The sequence below is a fragment of the Hyla sarda genome, chromosome 4, assembly GCF_029499605.1.
Source record: "Hyla sarda isolate aHylSar1 chromosome 4, aHylSar1.hap1, whole genome shotgun sequence".
Lineage (NCBI taxonomy): Eukaryota > Metazoa > Chordata > Amphibia > Anura > Hylidae > Hyla > Hyla sarda.
In genome coordinates this window covers 230,815,638-230,833,891 of record NC_079192.1, presented here as the reverse complement: position 1 = coordinate 230,833,891, position 18,254 = coordinate 230,815,638, and the positions used below count along the sequence as shown (strand labels likewise).

General features: G+C 40.4%; 1 protein-coding gene across 2 annotated transcripts in view; it reads right to left on the bottom strand.

Moving 5' to 3' along the window:
• Positions 1-652: 652 nt before the first annotated feature.
• ZBED4 (zinc finger BED-type containing 4) overlaps positions 653-18,254 on the bottom strand; it is a 34,806-nt gene continuing 17,204 nt past the window's right edge. For both annotated transcript variants that reach the window (XM_056573714.1, XM_056573713.1), the window contains exons 2-3: positions 11,567-11,634; positions 653-5,642 (exon numbers count right to left, since the gene is read on the bottom strand). In XM_056573714.1, the coding sequence (XP_056429689.1) occupies positions 1,979-5,404 (3,426 nt within the window). In that variant the 5' untranslated portion in view covers positions 5,405-5,642; positions 11,567-11,634 and the 3' untranslated portion in view covers positions 653-1,978. The remainder of the gene's footprint in view (positions 5,643-11,566; positions 11,635-18,254) is intronic.

The window sequence follows — 18,254 nt, the reverse complement described above, 5'->3', positions numbered from 1 at the left end:
GTTTAAGCAACCCTCCATATATTGGTCCTTACTTGGATTACGTTTAATTATAGAGGCACTAGATTATAAAAAAAAAAAAAAAGTGTGCAAGAAAACACACTGGAGAGATTTTGCCCACAGAAACCAATGACAGTTTTATTTTCACTTTACCAGACCTCGTTAGGATAGAAAAGCTGAGCTCTCATTGGTTGCTGAAGACAAAATCTCTCCATTTTTTCACTCACATTTTAGTATATCGGCCAGTGTTGAGAATTTACAAATACTGTTGTATTTACAATTAGTGGTTATTTTGAGACACCAGACTGAATTAACGTATAAATATCAAGAACAAGCAAGTACTACAAAACCAGCCTACTTCTACACCAGTTCTTTTAGTGGGCTCTGCACTAAACTTTCTCCATATATTTGTCTGTACATATGAATGCCCATTTTAAGATACAGGGGAGAAAAAAAAATGGATCAGTTGGAAACTAAAAGGATTTTTAGCACATTAATATATGTGTAGAACATAATGTGCCGAACATGTGTTACCAAATATCTATCAGGTGACCAGATACCTGTCCAGTTCCTTGTGTCACAATGAAAGGAGAGTTAAACATTCAAAATGTTTAGGATGATAGTAGATGACAGTATGTTATATGTGATGTAGAAACTACCTGGAACTTCTAAGAAAACACATCGCACCCTTGGAGAAGCCAGCAAACATGTGGTTAGAAAAATACAAAGCCTACAGAGAGACGAGTTACAGAATAGAAAAAAAAAGTTACTATAAATTAGACAAATGCTGTAAATAATGGTTTAATTTCAGAAACATCTGTTGACCATTTATAAATACACTAATACATTGATGTAAAAAAAATTAGGACTGACCAGTACATTATGAACAAAAATTACAATTAAGATGTAATATATTATACAGCAACAAACAAAATTACAGCAAAAAAATGGAGACCAGTGAAACTCAAATCCAAGGGTAGCAAAGAATCGCTCATTTAGATTTGTAGATTTAAAGTGGAAAAGTAGTTTTAGAAAATAAAACAGTTGATTTATCACCCGTATGTACAAACCGCAACATTTACATAATATGAAAGGAAAAAAAAATGAATAAAATATGTATAAAAGGAGTGTCTCAGGTGCTTGATATGTTTTGTGTGCAGAAATAAGTTTCTGCGAGTTAGCCAATGGCACAGCATTAAAAGTTAGTTTACAATAACTAGTTTAGTAGTTACAAATTTCCTAATCGAATAATCTTAATATCAAATAATCCCATTTCCTACACGGTGTGCTCCACAAATTGCTGCTGTTATTTACTATGGCATTTGTGTAACAGACTAAATAATGCACAAGAGACTAAAGACAGAAAACTGTAAACATTATTTCTCTATTACATAACAAGACTGATAGGGCCAATGGGATGGAGCCTTAGGAACCAGTGTAAAATTATTCCAATATTACGGAAGTTTACTAATCTATAAAAACGCAAACAGCTGCTACAGACTACAATAAATTAGCACCTATAATGAAAAAACAAATGCCGCTTAAATCATAAATCACACATAAAAACCTTAAAAAAAAAAAAAAAACTAAAGAATGATGACTAAAATACAGTACCTTTCCATTTTGTACATACTTGAAGTAAAACTACAGAATAAAAAATAGTTTACATCTTTTCTCCCCAGTCTATAACAAAATGTATTCACTTTAACATATATATTTACAGTTTTTAAGACAAACTGAATTTCCTAGATATGACAAGACTACCTTTTGTAAAGTGATGGAAGAAAAAATTATACAAGGTCTGGCTGCCTGAAGAACTGAGTAAGGCACATGAAGACAAGATTTAAAGCAAAACATTGTGACACAATAGAAAACTACAGTCACTTTTTAAAATGTCATACATGGCCCCAACAGGAGCAATTTACCGTACATACAAAATTCAGTTTTTCAGTAAGCAACGTGAAGTTTTACCTGACTATTTTCAATACTGAAAGTAAATCAATGGGAGGTTAGCCTTTAGAAATATTAGCTGCTCAAAGTGTTCCATCATTAACCTAGACTGATTAAAATTGCCACTGTCATTTGAGGTGTTAAAGAGTTTTTCGGAAGGAATAACACTTGGTGGACAGCCAAGAAAACGGACTGCCAATTTTGACAAAACTGGCCAAGATGATTTTTTCAAGTTCCAATATGTTAGTGGATCACAGTTATGTTCAAGGACTTCCTCTTCTAAATAAGCAAACACAATATCTTCAGGTAATTTCTCTTTTAAATTCTTAGATTTTTTTATATTGGCCATAAGTGACCAGATATTGTCGTCCTTATGGTTGGGTGGTGAATGCTTGTTACACCCGTTGATAACAAGTGTATCATCTGAGGTAGAATTTAGTATTTCCAGTTCACTGATTAATCCATGTTTATATTCCTCAGCTTCTTCTTCAGAAAATAAGGATGCTTTGTATCGAGGGTCCAAAAGAGTAGCAAAAATGTATCTTGGATCATGAAGCGTTGATGACAGGCGACAAACCATAGCCTCTTTCAGAGACTTGAGCATGGTATCTATGCCCATTGTTTCCTCAAACAACATTTCAATCTTCCGATTTAGAATGTGGATCATTGGAATTACCTGACTTAAAGTAGCCGTGTGCATGCTCATTTCTTTACTGGCAGCCTCGAAAGGTTTTAAGGCATGGCACACAGATTGTATTACCTCCCACTGATCACAACTTATTAACTCCCTGAAGTTGCACTCTATTGACATCTCATCAATGGCTCTTTTCTGCTCAATTAAACGTTCTAACATGTGAAATGAAGTATTCCACTTTGAAGGGACATCTTGAATTAACTGATGCTGAGGCAATCCATATTCTTTTTGCAATTCTGCCAATTTTTCCTTTGCTTTTGTAGATCGGTGAACACGTTCACAAATCTTTCGCGCAATGCTCAGAAGGTTTTGAACCATTCTTTGACTCTTTATAGCTTCATTTACAATCAAGTCAACCGTGTGCCCAAAACAGTCGACACTCGAATGATCACTTTCATTTAGGGTTTTTCCTATGCTATGATTATCAGTTACAGTGATGCCTATCTGAAGGCCGTATGAGGTTATCCAGGATTCCCACAAGTATTCAAGATGCTTTAGAACACTCAGGCCATTATAATCACAATCAATCTGAGAGACGTGTAGAAGTGCAGAACAGTGGTAGTCTTCGCTGTGTGGCTTAAATGAAGAGTCAAATGTAACCCAGTGTGCAGTAAGTGTTAAGTATTCCCGTGTCTGGCTGCTCATCCAGATTCCTGCAGTAAAGTGTATCACGCCACTTTCAGCTTCTTTCAGGTGGGAGACAATTATGTGCTTCACATTTTCATACATATCTGGGATTGCTGTCCTAGAAAAATATGTTGGAGATGGTAAAGAGTATTGAGGTTGCAGGTATTCAAGAAGTCTATTAAAACCAACATTATCTACAAAAGAGTATGGTTGAAGATCAAGTGCAATCATTTCAGCTACAAGACTTGTGATTTTTTTGGCAACAGGATGAGAGTCACTGAATTTATCATTGGTTTCATCAAAAGAGGAGGCTGCTAAAGCAGCATTAACTGGCATGTGTACATCTGCAGATGGTAAGGCTTCCGAAACACAATTGTTCTGCAACACGTTGCTGTGAAATCTTTGCAGATGCCTCAGAAGACAACTGGTGCCTAAATTTGTTGGCTTTTTCCCTCTGCTTATTGTGCGCCCACAGTGCATACATATGACTTTAGTTGAATCTGCAGAACAAATTGAGAAGTGATTCCACAGTTTTGAGGTCTTTTTGCTGTTTGAAGGAAAAACTATATGAGTATCATGAGGTGCAGCAGTTGAGAGTTCAATAACTTTTGAGGATGAGCATTCAGCAGATGCCAAGGTAGCATAGGGAGAATTTGCAAGACTGACGTCAAAGGTTTTTTGGTTTAAAACAATTTCTGGATGTCTCCTGTAAAGATGCCGCATTAAGCAACTAGTTCCTAAATCCCCTTTTTTACCTCTGCTGATCATGCAATTACAATATCTACAAACAGCTTTAAGGTTGTCTGTAGGCGATAACGTAAAATGATGCCAAACCTCAGACTTTAATCTTTTTATTGCCTTCTTACTTTGCTGAAAGAAAAGGGGAGAGTCATGTGCTAATGATTTGTGACCATCACTAGCTTTTTCTGGGGAAGATACTGAAGCTTCACAAATATTTTCTGAAGAATGCAAAACTGCTGTTCCATTGTCAATCGCCAATTCCCCATTAGGGACACTGCACTGCATGTCTTCTGAAACTCTTTCAGGTGAGGAGGGTAAAGACGTGGTTTCCTTCCCATTTTTTCCTGGAGAAACTGTAGTGGAAAGGACTTCACTATCTGTTGATAAGAGGGACGGCAACAGTGTAGGAGGAATTGAATATGGAGGTGGTAAGCTAGTGCCACCACTGTTCTCTTGCAAAACAATGGACCGATGGGCTCTCCACATGTGCCTTATCAGACAGCTGGTACCAAGATCTTTTCCATTCTTTCCACGACTAAATTCATTCATGCAGTGGATACAAACGGCTTTAGAATTATCCAGTGGAGACAAATAAAAGTGTTTCCAAACAGCAGACCTCCTCCTAGAACCAGATGAGGTTTTTTGAATTGACATTTGCTTTTCTGTGACATTTTCAACAGCTTCATCACTCTGATTATTTGGTAAAGATGTAGGGGACACTGTAACATCTTCTCTGGCATTTTTATCAGATATTGATAAGTCTGAGGAGATTTCATCAGAAGAAAGCACAGATAAAGGTTCCTCCACAATTTTTTCTGGAGGAGATATTTTGAGTTTCCTCGTTTTTGTTGGGGTTGCACTGGTATCCACAACATCAGGAGGCTGCAGAGGTAGTACTAAGGTAGGAGGAGAGTATGTGGATATGCTTGGCAGATTTCCATTTTCAGAGACAAGAACTCTAGGGTGTGCTCTCCTTACATGTCTCATTAAACAACTGGTACTAAGATCTTTTTCATTCTTGCCTCTGCTAAACTCTTTCATACAGTACATGCATATAGCTTTGGTACTGTCCCGAGGTGAAATAAAGAAATGATTCCAAGCTGGGGACTTCTTTCGGTTACTTATATTTTTGTTTGTAATTATACTCTGTGTAACAGCCTCCATCGCTGCATCATACAGGGTGGTGGTATACTGTGAAAAAAGGACACCATAATCGTCCTCGTTTTCATTCGATAATGGATGTGAGGTATCTACACAATGTTGTTCTTTGTCTTCTTGTTCATCGCTGCTTTCAGCTTGTTTGATGCTATCAGTCTCCATTTTGAGCTGCGCTTGATCAACTTCACCAGCCATGTTGTCGTCATCTTCTACTTTTATAGTACTTATTTTTTCCATTGCGAGTTTATGTTAAATTTTTATTATTGAGCCCTTCTTTTCAGTTTCCAGTAATGACAAAGTATTCTAGGAAGCTTATAAACAAGACAGTAGGTTTTTGTCATCTGATTTCAACAGAATGTTGTCATCAGTTTGGTCCATACAGACATTCTTTTAATCTTGCTATGTTGAAGTATCATCTGATGTTTCACTCCTTGAGTACTTTTGCCATTTGCAGAACTCCAATAAATAAGCTTGCCTAAAAAACAAAAACAAGTAGTAAGCAGATAAAGAGTTATATAACAAACCATACTATAAAGTATAGCGTAGCCTACAAAGTAAAAAAAAATTAAAAAATTGAGCGTATGTTTCAAGTGTAGCTTCAATATGTATCCCTAGGCTAATAGTATCCCATACAAAATCAACATGTTGCCCAAAGTAACAAAAACAAAAACCTTCAAAAATGTCAAATTTAATAGTATAGATTTATTAATTTAACAAACAAACACTTAAAAAAAAAATATTGCATTATATAAAAAAATGGACAAAACAGCCACTAAAAAAGGGCACTTGCCATTTTATTATGTCTATGCTGACTATAATGATTAAAAAGAAAAATCTAAACATCTCAACCAGAAGTTAAACTAACACTTTTCCAACTGGTTTTCATTACATTTGTATTTTTTCCTTCAGATAGAGAGGACCTGTGGCCAGTGTAAAATAAATGCTAGGCTAGAGACATGTTAATATGAGGCTCAGGGGCACACCCCCACAAAATTATAAATATATATTTTTTTCAAATCTAGAAAGTTTGTTTTTGTAGCCTTGTTTTGTTTAAAGATAAAAATGTTATCTAGAACTGACCAAGGGTCTTCTATAAATGGTTATAAAGCATTTAGAAATGAATAGGCCATCAATAATAGATCAGCTGTTTGAAGAGGCCATTTCACTACAAGGCTGTTCATATTTACAAATGCAGGACTATTTAGAGGCCATGCAAGGTACTGCAGGGTTGCCCTGTTCACTTAAATGACCCAAACAGTATGACGTCTTCAGGTACGAACAGGCTTGGAACAGATGTAAATAAGAAGCAGTAGCACTTGGAAAAGTGCCATATTCTCTTCAAATAGTTGACTAGCAGGAGTGCCTTGAATCAGACCCATAATCAACTAATACTGAACACTTGCAGCTGAAACCAGAGGTTTACATACACTAAAAAAAAAAAAAAAAAAAACACATGCATGTATTTCTGACATGAAATCTGAATAAACCTTACCCCTTTTAGGTCAATTAGGATTACCAAAATAATTTATACTTGCCAAATGCCAGAATAATTAGAGATACAGTAATTTTTAAGGCATTTTTATTACTTTCTGCTAAGTCAAAAGTTTACATACATTTTATTAGTATTTGGTAGGTAGAATTGCCTTAAACTGTATGACTCTGGTCAATCATTTTGGATATCCTTCAACAAGCTTTTCACAATAGTTGGTAGGAATTTTGGCCCATTCCTCCTGACAGAATTGGTGTAACTGAGCAATGTTTGTAGGTCACCTTGCTCGCAACTCCCTTTTCAGCTTTGCCCATAAATTATCAATAGGATTGAGATCAGGGCTTTGTGATGGCCACTCAAACATTGACTTTGTTATCCTTAAGCCACTTTGGCCAGAAGCAGATCGCCAAACTGGTTACATTGTCCATTTCGAAGACCCATTTCCGCCAAAGCTTTAACCTGTTAATTAAGGGCCCAGGACGTACCTGTACGCCTGTGGGAATTTCAGTCTTCGCCATATGGGTCTATAGTGACCCGGAAAATAAGGGGCATCGGGGGTTGTCCAAGACACCCACGATCCCCCTGAAGGGATTGGAATTCTTGCTATTTATCGTATAGAAGCGACGACCAATAGCAGATCGGGGGCAGGGGGGAGGGGGGTTAACTTTCGGTTTCCCCGTTCTGCCCACCCACAATAGGCAGGGTAGAACGGGGAAGCCGACAGAGGACCGGCGCAAAAGTCCACTTACCCATCGGCGGAGGCTGCGGGCAGCGATCAGCGATGTTGTGCTGCTGGCTCCCTGGATCCTACGGAAGCCGTTGAGTTGCCTAGCAACATTTGGAGGGCTACAGTTTGAGACCACTATACAGTGGTCTCTAAACTGTGGCCCTCTAGATCTTGCAAAACTACAACTTCTTGCATGCCCACACAGCTGTTTGCTGCCTGTGCTAACTGGGATTTGTAGTTTTGCAACATTTGGAGGGCCACAGTTTGGAGATCATTGGGCAGTGGTCTCTAAACTGTAGACCTCCAGATGTTGCAAAACTGCAAGTCCAAGCATGCCCAAACAGCTGCCTCGGCATGCTGGGAGTTGTAGTTGCGTACCTCCAGCTGTTGCATAACTACATCTCCCAGCATGCCCTTCAACGATCAGTACATGCTGGGAGTTGTAGTTGGGTACATTCACACGGACTAGTTTTACGCAAGTTTCCTGCTTGAAGCTTGAGCTGCGGCAAATTTTTTGCCGCAGCGCAAACTCATAGCAGGAAACTTACTGTAAACCTCTGCCAGTGCGAATGTACCCTAAAAACACTACACTACCACATAAAAGGTTAAAACACTACATATACACCCCCTTACACTGTGACACCCAATAAAAATGAAAAACGTATTGTACAGCAGTGTTTCCAAAACGGAGCCTCCAGCTGTTGCAAAACAACAACTCCCAGCATTTCCGAACAGCCACAGACTGTTCAGGCATGCTGGTAGTTTAGCAACAGCTGGAGGCACCCTGTTTTGGAATCTCTGGCGTAGAATACCTTATATCCACCTCTATGTAATCCCTAATTTAGTCCTCAAATGCGCATGGCGCTCTCTCACTTCAGAGTCTCTCTCTCTCTCTCTCTCTCTCTCTCTCTCTCTCTCTCTCTCTCTCTCCTGCTGGTGTTGCCCCATACTTTTTATTTTCACAAGTGTTAAAAGAAAAAGAGAAAATAAAAAAAAAGACCCCCAAAATTTGTAACGCAATTTTTCCTGAGTACAGAAATAGCCCATGTGTGGGCGTGCAACAATGCTCAGGAGAGCACCATGTACATTTGAGGCCTAAATTGGTGATTTACACAGGGGTGGCTGATTTTACAGTGGTTCTGACATAAACGCCAAAAAAATTACCCACATGTGACCCCATTTTGGAAACTACACCCCTCACGGAACGTAACAAGGGGTATAGTGAGCCTTAACACCCCACAGGTGTTTAATGAAAATTCTTCAAAGTTGGGTGGAAAAATGAAAAAAAAAAAAAAGTATTCCCTAAAAATGCTGGTGTTCACCCAAATTTTTCATTTTCAATAGGAAAAATAGGGGAAAAAGCCCCCCAAAATTTGTAACCCCATTTCTTCTGAATAAGAACATACCCCCATATGTGGATGTAAAGTGCTCTGCTGGTGCACTACAATGCTCAGAAGAGAAGGAGCTCCATTGGGCTTTTGAAGAGAAAATTTGTCCGCAACGGAAGGTCTTGTGTGTTTGCAAAGCCCCCATAGTGCCAAAACAATGGACCCCCCCCCCATGTGACCCCATTTTGAAAACTACACCCCTCATGGAATGTAATAAGGGGTACAGTGAGCATTTACGCCCCACAGGTGTCTGACACATTTTTGGAACAATGGTCCGTGAAAATGTAATTTTTCATTTGCACAGCCCACTGTTTATTTGGAATATAAATTTTCATCAAATTTTTGAATTTTTCACCAAGAAATGATGCAAGTATCAACAAAATGTTACCACCAACATACAGTAGAACATGTCACGAGAAAACAATCTCGGAATCAGAATGAAAGGTAAAAGTGTCCCAAAGTTATTAATCCTTAAAGTGACAGTGGTCAAATGTGCAAAAAAAATGGCCGAGTCCTACACTGAAACTTGGCTGGGTCCTTAAGGGGTTAAAAGGGGTACTCCAGTGGAAAAAAAAAAATGTGATCAACTGGTGCCAGAAAGTTAACAGTTTGTAAATTACTTCTGTTAAAAATCTTAATTCCTTCCAGTACTTATTAGCTGCTGAATACTAGAGGAAATTATTTTCTTTTTGGAACACAGAGCTCTCTGCTGACATCACTGTCCATTTTAAGAACTGTCCAGAATAGGCGAAAATCCCCATAGCAAAAGTATGCTGCTCTGGACAGTTCCTAAAATGGACAGAGATGTCAGCAGAGAGCACTGTGTTCCAAAAAGAAAATAATTTCCTCTAGTATTCAGCAGCTAATAAGTACTGGAAGGAATTAAGATTTTTAACAGAAGTAATTTACAAACTGTTAACTTTCTGGTACCAGTTGATTAAAGAAAGAAAAATAAAAATTCCACTGGAGTACCCCTTGAAATTCCTGGTTGATTTCTTGAGATTTTCTTTTCTCATGATGCCATCTATTTTGTGAGGAGCACCAGTCCCTCCTGCAGCTAATCAACCCCACAACATGATGTTGTCACCCCCGTGTTTCCCAGTTTTAATAGTGTTCTTAGACTTCCAAGCTTCTTCCTTTTTCCTCCAAATGTAACGATTGTCATTATGGCCAAACAGTTCAATTTTAGTTTAGTCAGACCACAGGACAGGTCTCCAAAAATCTAGGTCTTTGTTCATGTGTGCAATTGCAAACATTAATCTGGCTTTTATATGTTTCTTTTGGAGTAAGGGCTTCTTCTTCCTGGCAGAGTGGCCTTTCAGCCCATGTTGATACAGGACACGTTACACTAGGGATAATGACACAATCTTACCAGATTCCGCCAGCATCTTCACAAGGTCTTTTGCTTTTGGGTTGATATGCACATGTCGGCCCAAAGCACGTTCATCTGAGACAAAGAACCAGTCTCCTTCCTGAGCGATACGATGGCTGGACATTCCCATCTTGTTTGTACAAATCAACAAGGCACTTGCAGGTATCTGGAAATTGCACCCAAAGATGATCCAGACTCATGCAAGTCCACAATTCTCTTCCTGATATCTTGGCTGATTTCTTTAGACTCTCCCATGATGTTACACACAGAAGCAGTGTGTTTCTGGTGTGCATTAAAATACATCCGCAGGAGTGTCTAACTCAGATGTTGCCAATAAACAGCAACATCTGAACTTCCAAAGACATTACATCATCATATGGGCTGTCGCAAATTGTTTAAAAGGGTACTCCGCTGGAAAACTTTATTTTTAAATCAAGTGGTGCCAGAAAGTTAAACAGATTTGTAAATAACTTCTATTTAAAAATCTTATTTCTTCCAGTACTTAGCTGCTGTATGCTCCACAGGAAGTTGTTTTCTTTTTGAATTTCCTTTATGTCTGACCACAGTGCTCTCTGCTGACACCTCTGTCCAGAGTAGTAGTAAATGCCCATAGATAACCTATCCTGCTCTTACCAGTACCTAAAATGGACAAAGGTGTCAACAGAGAGCACTGTGGTCAGACAGAAAGGTAATTCAAAAAGAAAAAAAATTCCTGTGGAGCATATGGCAGATGATAAGTACTGGAAGGATTAAGATTTTTTTGTAGAAGTATTTAAAAAAATCTGTCTTTCTGGGACCAGTTTATTAAAACAAATGTTTTGCAGTGGAGTACCCCTTTAAAGGCATAGTAATCCTAGTGTATGTAAACTTTTGACTTTGCAGAAAGTAATAAAAATGCCTTAAAAATTCTCTCATTATTCTGGCATTTGGCAAATATAAATCCTTTTGGTAATACCAAATTACCTAAAATGGTGAAGTTTAATCTGATTTCATGTCATGCATGTGTCTTTTTATATAGTGTATGTAAACTTCTGGTTTCAACTGTATCTGTTTATCAATCTACTCTTAACAGTATCTATACTGTTCTTATGATCACTTTTCTACACATCACAAGGTTCTATTCCATGTGGTTTTTTAAATATTTCACTAGTAAAAATAAACCCAGAGACTACCACCAGATATACTGGCACCTTTACAGCTAGCAATACAAAACTCACAACACCAACCTCAAGGCTATATAATCACTACAGATAATAAAAGGCAGGACTGCCTAATATTAGTATAATGCACAACTATCACAGTAAGACCAGGCAGGCAGACAGGCTCACCTGCAAACCACAACCTCCAAAGCATCAGAAATGTTAAATGATATGTAAATTGTTTGCACAATTCTGTATAAATATTGAAAAAGTAATAAATGTACCTGAAACACAAACTTCTTCTGTATATTTAATAACCAAGAGACTCTTCCATGTTTGCCAAAATGGTCACCTACAAGCAAAGAAATAGATTATCCTCAGGCAATATGAACACACTAATACAGAAAGGTCACTTATCTATTACAAAACAATTGGATTCCCAAATGCCTTTTTGCTTTGGCAGGCTACAGAAAACAACAACAAAGGCTGAAGAGGACCTATCATTTCCTAGAAAACACAGTCATTACGTATTCAATTGTAAAGACTCATTTCCAATATTTATTGTCAGCAAAACATACATTTTTTAAAGAAATTAAGTATGCCTAAAACTTTAATAGTAGACAGTCCACTGATAGTGGACAAATGTCAGTGAGCCTGGCTAATAGATGGCACCGATAGACCTGTGTAACAATAAAGTAGGATAAGCTGGTATGCACAGAAAACCATTATATTTCTATAAGGACGGAGCACCAGGAGAGTAACCTTCACCTACCTCATGTGTTGGTATTCATCATAATGGTCAGGCGTACACCCCGGTCAGTGTGCGTCCAAACACGCCTCCACTGATACTGCGGCTGTGTGTTGTTTATATAAACCTCGTGGTACATGCCGGCAAGGACTTCCGGTGACGCGATGGTCACTTCCGGACCAGCGCGTCATCGCAATTTACTCTATATGGTGTAAGTTGCGCAATAACCACATAAGTAGTAAAACCAGGAGACTCTCTAATATACAATCAATAATCAGATGACATGGACAGTTGATGTGCGATGTCATCACTTTGCACGCTACGCGCCGATCCACCATTGCGCATGCGTGCAAAATCATAACGGGCGCTGCGTATGACGTATCACCACCGCTGACACGTGATGTAAACAATCACACACGTTCAGCAGTGCGAGTGTTGCGCATGCTCCCGATAGCTAGTAAGGTCAGTTCTAGATAGATGACAATTACGCACTATGTATTGACCTCATGTCCTAGTCTATTATGTTAACAATGGTCATAGGGGTCCCAAATGAAGCAGTACTACGCACTTTAATATAGTGTGCCTCATATTATAAAGAACAGTAACCAGCTAACACCCACCCTTCAGAGCCACACAGGTCTTGCATTATGTCAGGTTGGCATGGGAATGGTGAGACAGACCACAATATGGGAGAGGTTAATAAACTAACTCATATGAATATGGGGATATGTTTTGGATTATAATATCATTACTAGTATAGGTTAAATACAACTTATCTAGCAAATATAGATAAATAACTAATATCACCGATGATCGCTAGCAGTTTTCATCCCTTATATACATAATTATTATAATAGAACCTCTCCCTAGATCTATATAGAGGAGGAAATAGAGATAACTAGAGGATGCAGGTGCCCCCTGTTTAGTTTGTAAAGTCTTCTTCCCCAGTAATTACGACATCACATGGTGAATGGCAGGGATAAGATGTCATAAAGAAGAGAATTGAAAAACAAAGGCCGGAGACAGAAGTGCCCCCTGATAATCTAATCCCACTCCTCTGTCCCTGCCTTTTGAGGGACCCACCTCCTTAATAGGGTGGCCTCAACCACAGTGACGGTCCCTACTCTTGCTAGGTGTGGGCCCTTAATGGGGGATTCTATAAGAAATAAAAGGGATAGCCATAGTGAGACCCTATCCTACTGCTCATACTTGCCATTTAATAGCCCATGCCAAGTCACAATACAGAAATGCAGGATCTATTGATAATTCCAACCTGATATTCACAAATTAGATTGAGATAGTTACTGTGACAATTTCACAGTATTTATGAGAGATGTCAAAAACACCAATTCGTCCACATCTCCCATGTTGCTAATCAATCCGACCGGTTTACCCTAAGATTCACTGTTCGATAAATGCAGAAAAATTTAGACTTTCATTCAGACCGTTTGGGCTTACAGTTTGGAGTCTGTAAATCCATTCAGTTTCCTTTCTCAGAATTTTATTATCAATATCACCTCTCCTGTCAGTTGTTCGAATTACCTCTATAGCCTGGAACTTCAGGACCCCTGAGTCTCCCCCATGTGCTTCCCAGATGTGTCTAGCTACTAGGGATGTAAGAAAAAAATCGATTCTCGCGATAATCGCGATTTTTTCATTTGCCGATACAGAATCGATTCAAAATATTTTTGAATCGATTCTTTTAGGGATGTGGAATTTTTATCTGCGGACGCCCGGAACAGCATGTCATGTCCCGGGCATCAGGAGATAAAAGTTCCACATTTGTGGAGCCGGGCAGGCCGGATCTGACACTGCTATGGAGCGGGCTCCGACTCGTGCCCACTCCGTACTATGCGACCCCCGGCTGATTTCAGTAGCCGGGGGCCGCCGCTAATAGCCAGCATGCGGCAATCGCCGCGGCCGGCTATTAAAGGAGTATCCGGTGCTCACTTTTCTCATTTTATCCTATCCAGGCTGCAAAATAAAACGCACTTTATCTTACCTGCCAACGAGCCCCCGGAGCTCCGGTACAGTCCGGTACAGGTGTTCGGTCCCCGGGCTGTATTCTTCTTACTTCCTGTTAGTCCGGCACGTCACATGGAGCTTCAGCCTATCACCAGCCGCAGCGATGTCCCGCCTCCGCTGGTGATAGGCTGAAGCTCCATGTGACGTGCCGGACTAACAGGAAGTAAGAAGAATACAGCCCGGGGACCGAACACCTGTACCGGACTGTACCGGAGCTCCGCGGGCTCGTTGGCAGGTAAGATAAAGTGCGTTTTATTTTATTTTGCAGCCCGGACGGGATAACATGAGAAAAGTGAGCACCGGAGTACTAGATCGCCGCTGTCAAAGCTGACAGCGGCGTCTATTGGGATCTATGAATGCTCCCAGGTGGGCGATATATCGCGATGTATCGTCACCTAGACGGTATCGCGATATATCGGGATATATCGAATCGCCACACTGGTATCGCGATTCGAATCGAATCGCCAAATTCTTGGCGATTCACACCCCTACTAGCTACTGACATTTCTCTCCGATTACGCACATCCCCCGGTGCTCACCGATCCTCCGCCTCAGCTCCTGTGTGGTCTAGCCCACATAGCTGAGAGGGCATGGGCACTTGCACAAATATACTACCTTTGATGTCTTTAGTTTGCAAAGTCCCTGATCTTATATGTGATTCCCGTCTTTTCACTGGTAAATGTTTTAGATCTGTCTATATGGGGACACGCAATACAGTTACTGCCACATTTAAAAGTGCCAGTTGGTTTCCTGTTTAGCCATGATTAAGGGGGGGGGGGATAGTGACTGGAAATGACTGTGTACCATTCGATCTTTTAAGGACCTGCCCCTCCTGAAAGTAATGGAGAGGTGTTCTGATAGGACTTCCTTTAAATGAGGGTCAGATCTCAGGATTCCCCAGTAGCACCCCAGGATGTTTTGTACCCCGTCAGATCTTTCGTCATATGTTCCTACCATCCTAATCTATTTGTCTTTACATTCTGAAATTTTTCTCTTGGGTGCTAAAAGGTCAGGTCTATTGCTCCTCAGGGCAAACTTATAAGCCCCCCCGGAGCACTCGGTCGGGATATCCCCTCTCGAGGAATCTCCTCCTGAGGTCCCCTGCTTGCCTAATGAAGTCCTCAGTGTCAGAGCGGTTACGTCTTAAACATAGGTATTGTCCCTTTGGTATACCCCGTTTCAATGGGAGAGGGTGGTGACTTTCCCACCTTAGAAGGTTATTGGTGGCTGTGGCTTTGCGATAAATACTAGTTGTTAATCCTCCACAGCCATCTTTTTTGATCACTACATCTAGAAAGGCCAATGTTTACAAGCTTCCAATGTTGCCATGTGACCCCACTGAGAGATTCCTGGCCGAGTTAGAAACTATTGATGGAGGCCCTTGACAAAAGACTGATTGATAGGGATGAATTTAAATTCTTACTACCCAATAGGCCACAGGTTGCCACCTTTTATGGATTGCCTAAAATCCACAAGGGGCTAAACCACTTGAAGGGATGGCCCATTGTGTGAGGAGTGTCATCATTAACCCAAACTGTGGGATATATGTAGATAATGTAATGAGAAGGTTTGCAACAGCACTGCCCTCATACATACGGGACACGTCGGACTTGCTGCAGAAACTTGACGGTCTTACCATTGAGGATGATGTTCTGCTGGCCTCAATCGATGTGGAAGCGCTGTATAGTAGTATCCCCATGAATGGGGTTTGAGAGCAGCAGAATATTATCTACGGTCGAGAGGTACCTCATGCCAGGAACATAGTAATTTTGTGTTATCTCTACTCCATTTTGCATAATTATTTTTTATTTGATCATCATGTCTACCACCAACTCAGGGGCACAGCCATGGGGAGCCCATGTGCCCCCACTTTCGCTAATGTGACGCTGGGTTGGTGGGAGGACAATGTTGTTTTTGGAGAAGATAACGCCTCACTTACGTCACACATTTTATACTGGGGCAGATATATAGACAATGTTTTCATCTTGTGGAGTGGCACGGAAGCATTGTTTAATCAATTTGTACTCTCACTTAACATCAATCCCATTGAACTCCGTTTTACATCTGAATGTAGCTTTGAAACACTGGCCTTTCTAGATGTAGTGATCAAAAAAGATGGCTGTGGAGGATTAACAACTAGTATTTATCGCAAAGCTACAGCCACCAGTAACCCAAGGTGGGAAAGTCACCACCCTGTCCCATTGAAACAGGGTATACCAAAAGGACAATACCTACGTTTAAGACGTAACTGCTCTGACACTGAGGACTTCATTAGGCAAGCAGGGGACCTCAGGAGGAGATTCCTTGAGAGGGGATATCCCGACCGAGTGCTCCGGGGGGCTTATAAGTTTGCCCTGAGGAGCAATAGACCTGACCTTTTAGCACCCAAGAGAAAAACTTCAGAATGTAAAGACAAACAGATTAGGATGATAGGAACATAAGACGAAAGATCTGACGGGGTACAAAACATCCTGGGGTGCTTACTTGGGAATCCTGAGATCTGACCCTCATTTAAAAGAAGTCCTATCAGAACACCCCTCCGTTACTTTCAGGAGGGGCAGGTCCTTACAAGATCGACTGGTAGTCATTTCCAGTCACCATCCCCCCCCCCCCCCCCCCCCCGAATCATGGCTAAACAGAAAACCAAGTGGCACTTTTAAATGTGGCAGTAACTGTATTGCGTGTCCCCATATAGACAGATCTAAAACATTTACCAGTGAAAAGACGGGAATCACATATAAGATCAGGGACTTTGCAAACTGCAAGACATCAAAAGGTAGTATATTTGTGAAAGTGCCCATGCCCTCTCAGCTATGTGGGCTAGATCACACGGGAGCTGAGGAGGAGGATCGGTGAGCACCTGGGTGATGTGCGTAATCGGAGAGAAATGTCAGTAGCTAGACACATCTGGGAAGCACATGGGGGAGACTCAGGGGTCCTGAAGTTCCAGGCTATAGAGGTAATTTGAACAACTGACAGGAGAGGTGATATTGATAATAAGATTCTGAGAAAGGAAACAATGGATTTACAGATTCCAAACTGTAAGCCCAAATGGTCTGAATGAAAGTCTAAATTTTTCGGCATTTATCGAACAGTGAATCTTAGGGTAAACCGGTCGGATTGATTAGCAACATGGGAGATGTGGACGAATTGGTGTTTTTGACATCTCTCATAAATACTGTGAAATTGTCACAGTAACTATCTCAATCTAATTTGTGAATATCAGGTTGGAATTATCAATAGATCCTGCATTTCTGTATTGTGACTTGGCATGGGCTATTAAATGGCAAGTATGAGCAGTAGGATAGGGTCTCACTATGGCTATCCCTTTTATTTCTTATAGAATCCCCCATTAAGGGCCGACACCTAGCAAGAGTAGGGACCGTCACCGTGGTTGAGGCCACCCTATTAAGGAGGTGGGTCCCTCAAAAGGCAGGGACAGAGGAGTGGGATTAGATTATCAGGGGGCACTTCTGTCTCCGGCCTTTGTTTTTCAATTCTCTTCTTTATGACATCTTATCCCTGCCATTCACCATGTGATGTCGTAATTACTGGGAAGAAGACTTTGCAAACTAAACAGGGGGCACCTGCATCCTCTAGTTATCTCTATTTCCTCTTCTATATAGATCTAGGGAGAGGTTCTATTATAATTATGTAGATAAGGGATGAAAACTGCTAGCGATCATCGGTGATATTAGTTATTTATCTATATTTGCTAGATAAGTTGTATTTAACCTATACTAGTAATGATATTATAATCCAAAACATATCCCCATATTCATATGAGTTAGTTTATTAACCTCTCCCATATTGTGGTCTGTCTCACCATTCCCATGCCAACCTGACATAATGCAAGACCTGTGTGGCTCTGAAGGGTGGGTGTTAGCTGGTTACTGTTCTTTATAATATGAGGCACACTATATTAAAGTGCGTAGTACTGCTTCATTTGGGACCCCTATGACCATCGTTAACATAATAGACTAGGACATGAGGTCAATACATAGTGCGTAATTGTCATCTATCTAGAACTGACCTTACTAGCTATCGGGAGCATGCGCAATACTTGCACCGCTGAATGCGTGATTGTTTACATCACGTGTCAGCGGTGGTGATACGTCATATGCAGCGCCCGTTATGATTTTGCACGCATGCGCAATGGTGGATCGGCGCGTAGCGTGCAAAGTGATGACATCGCACAT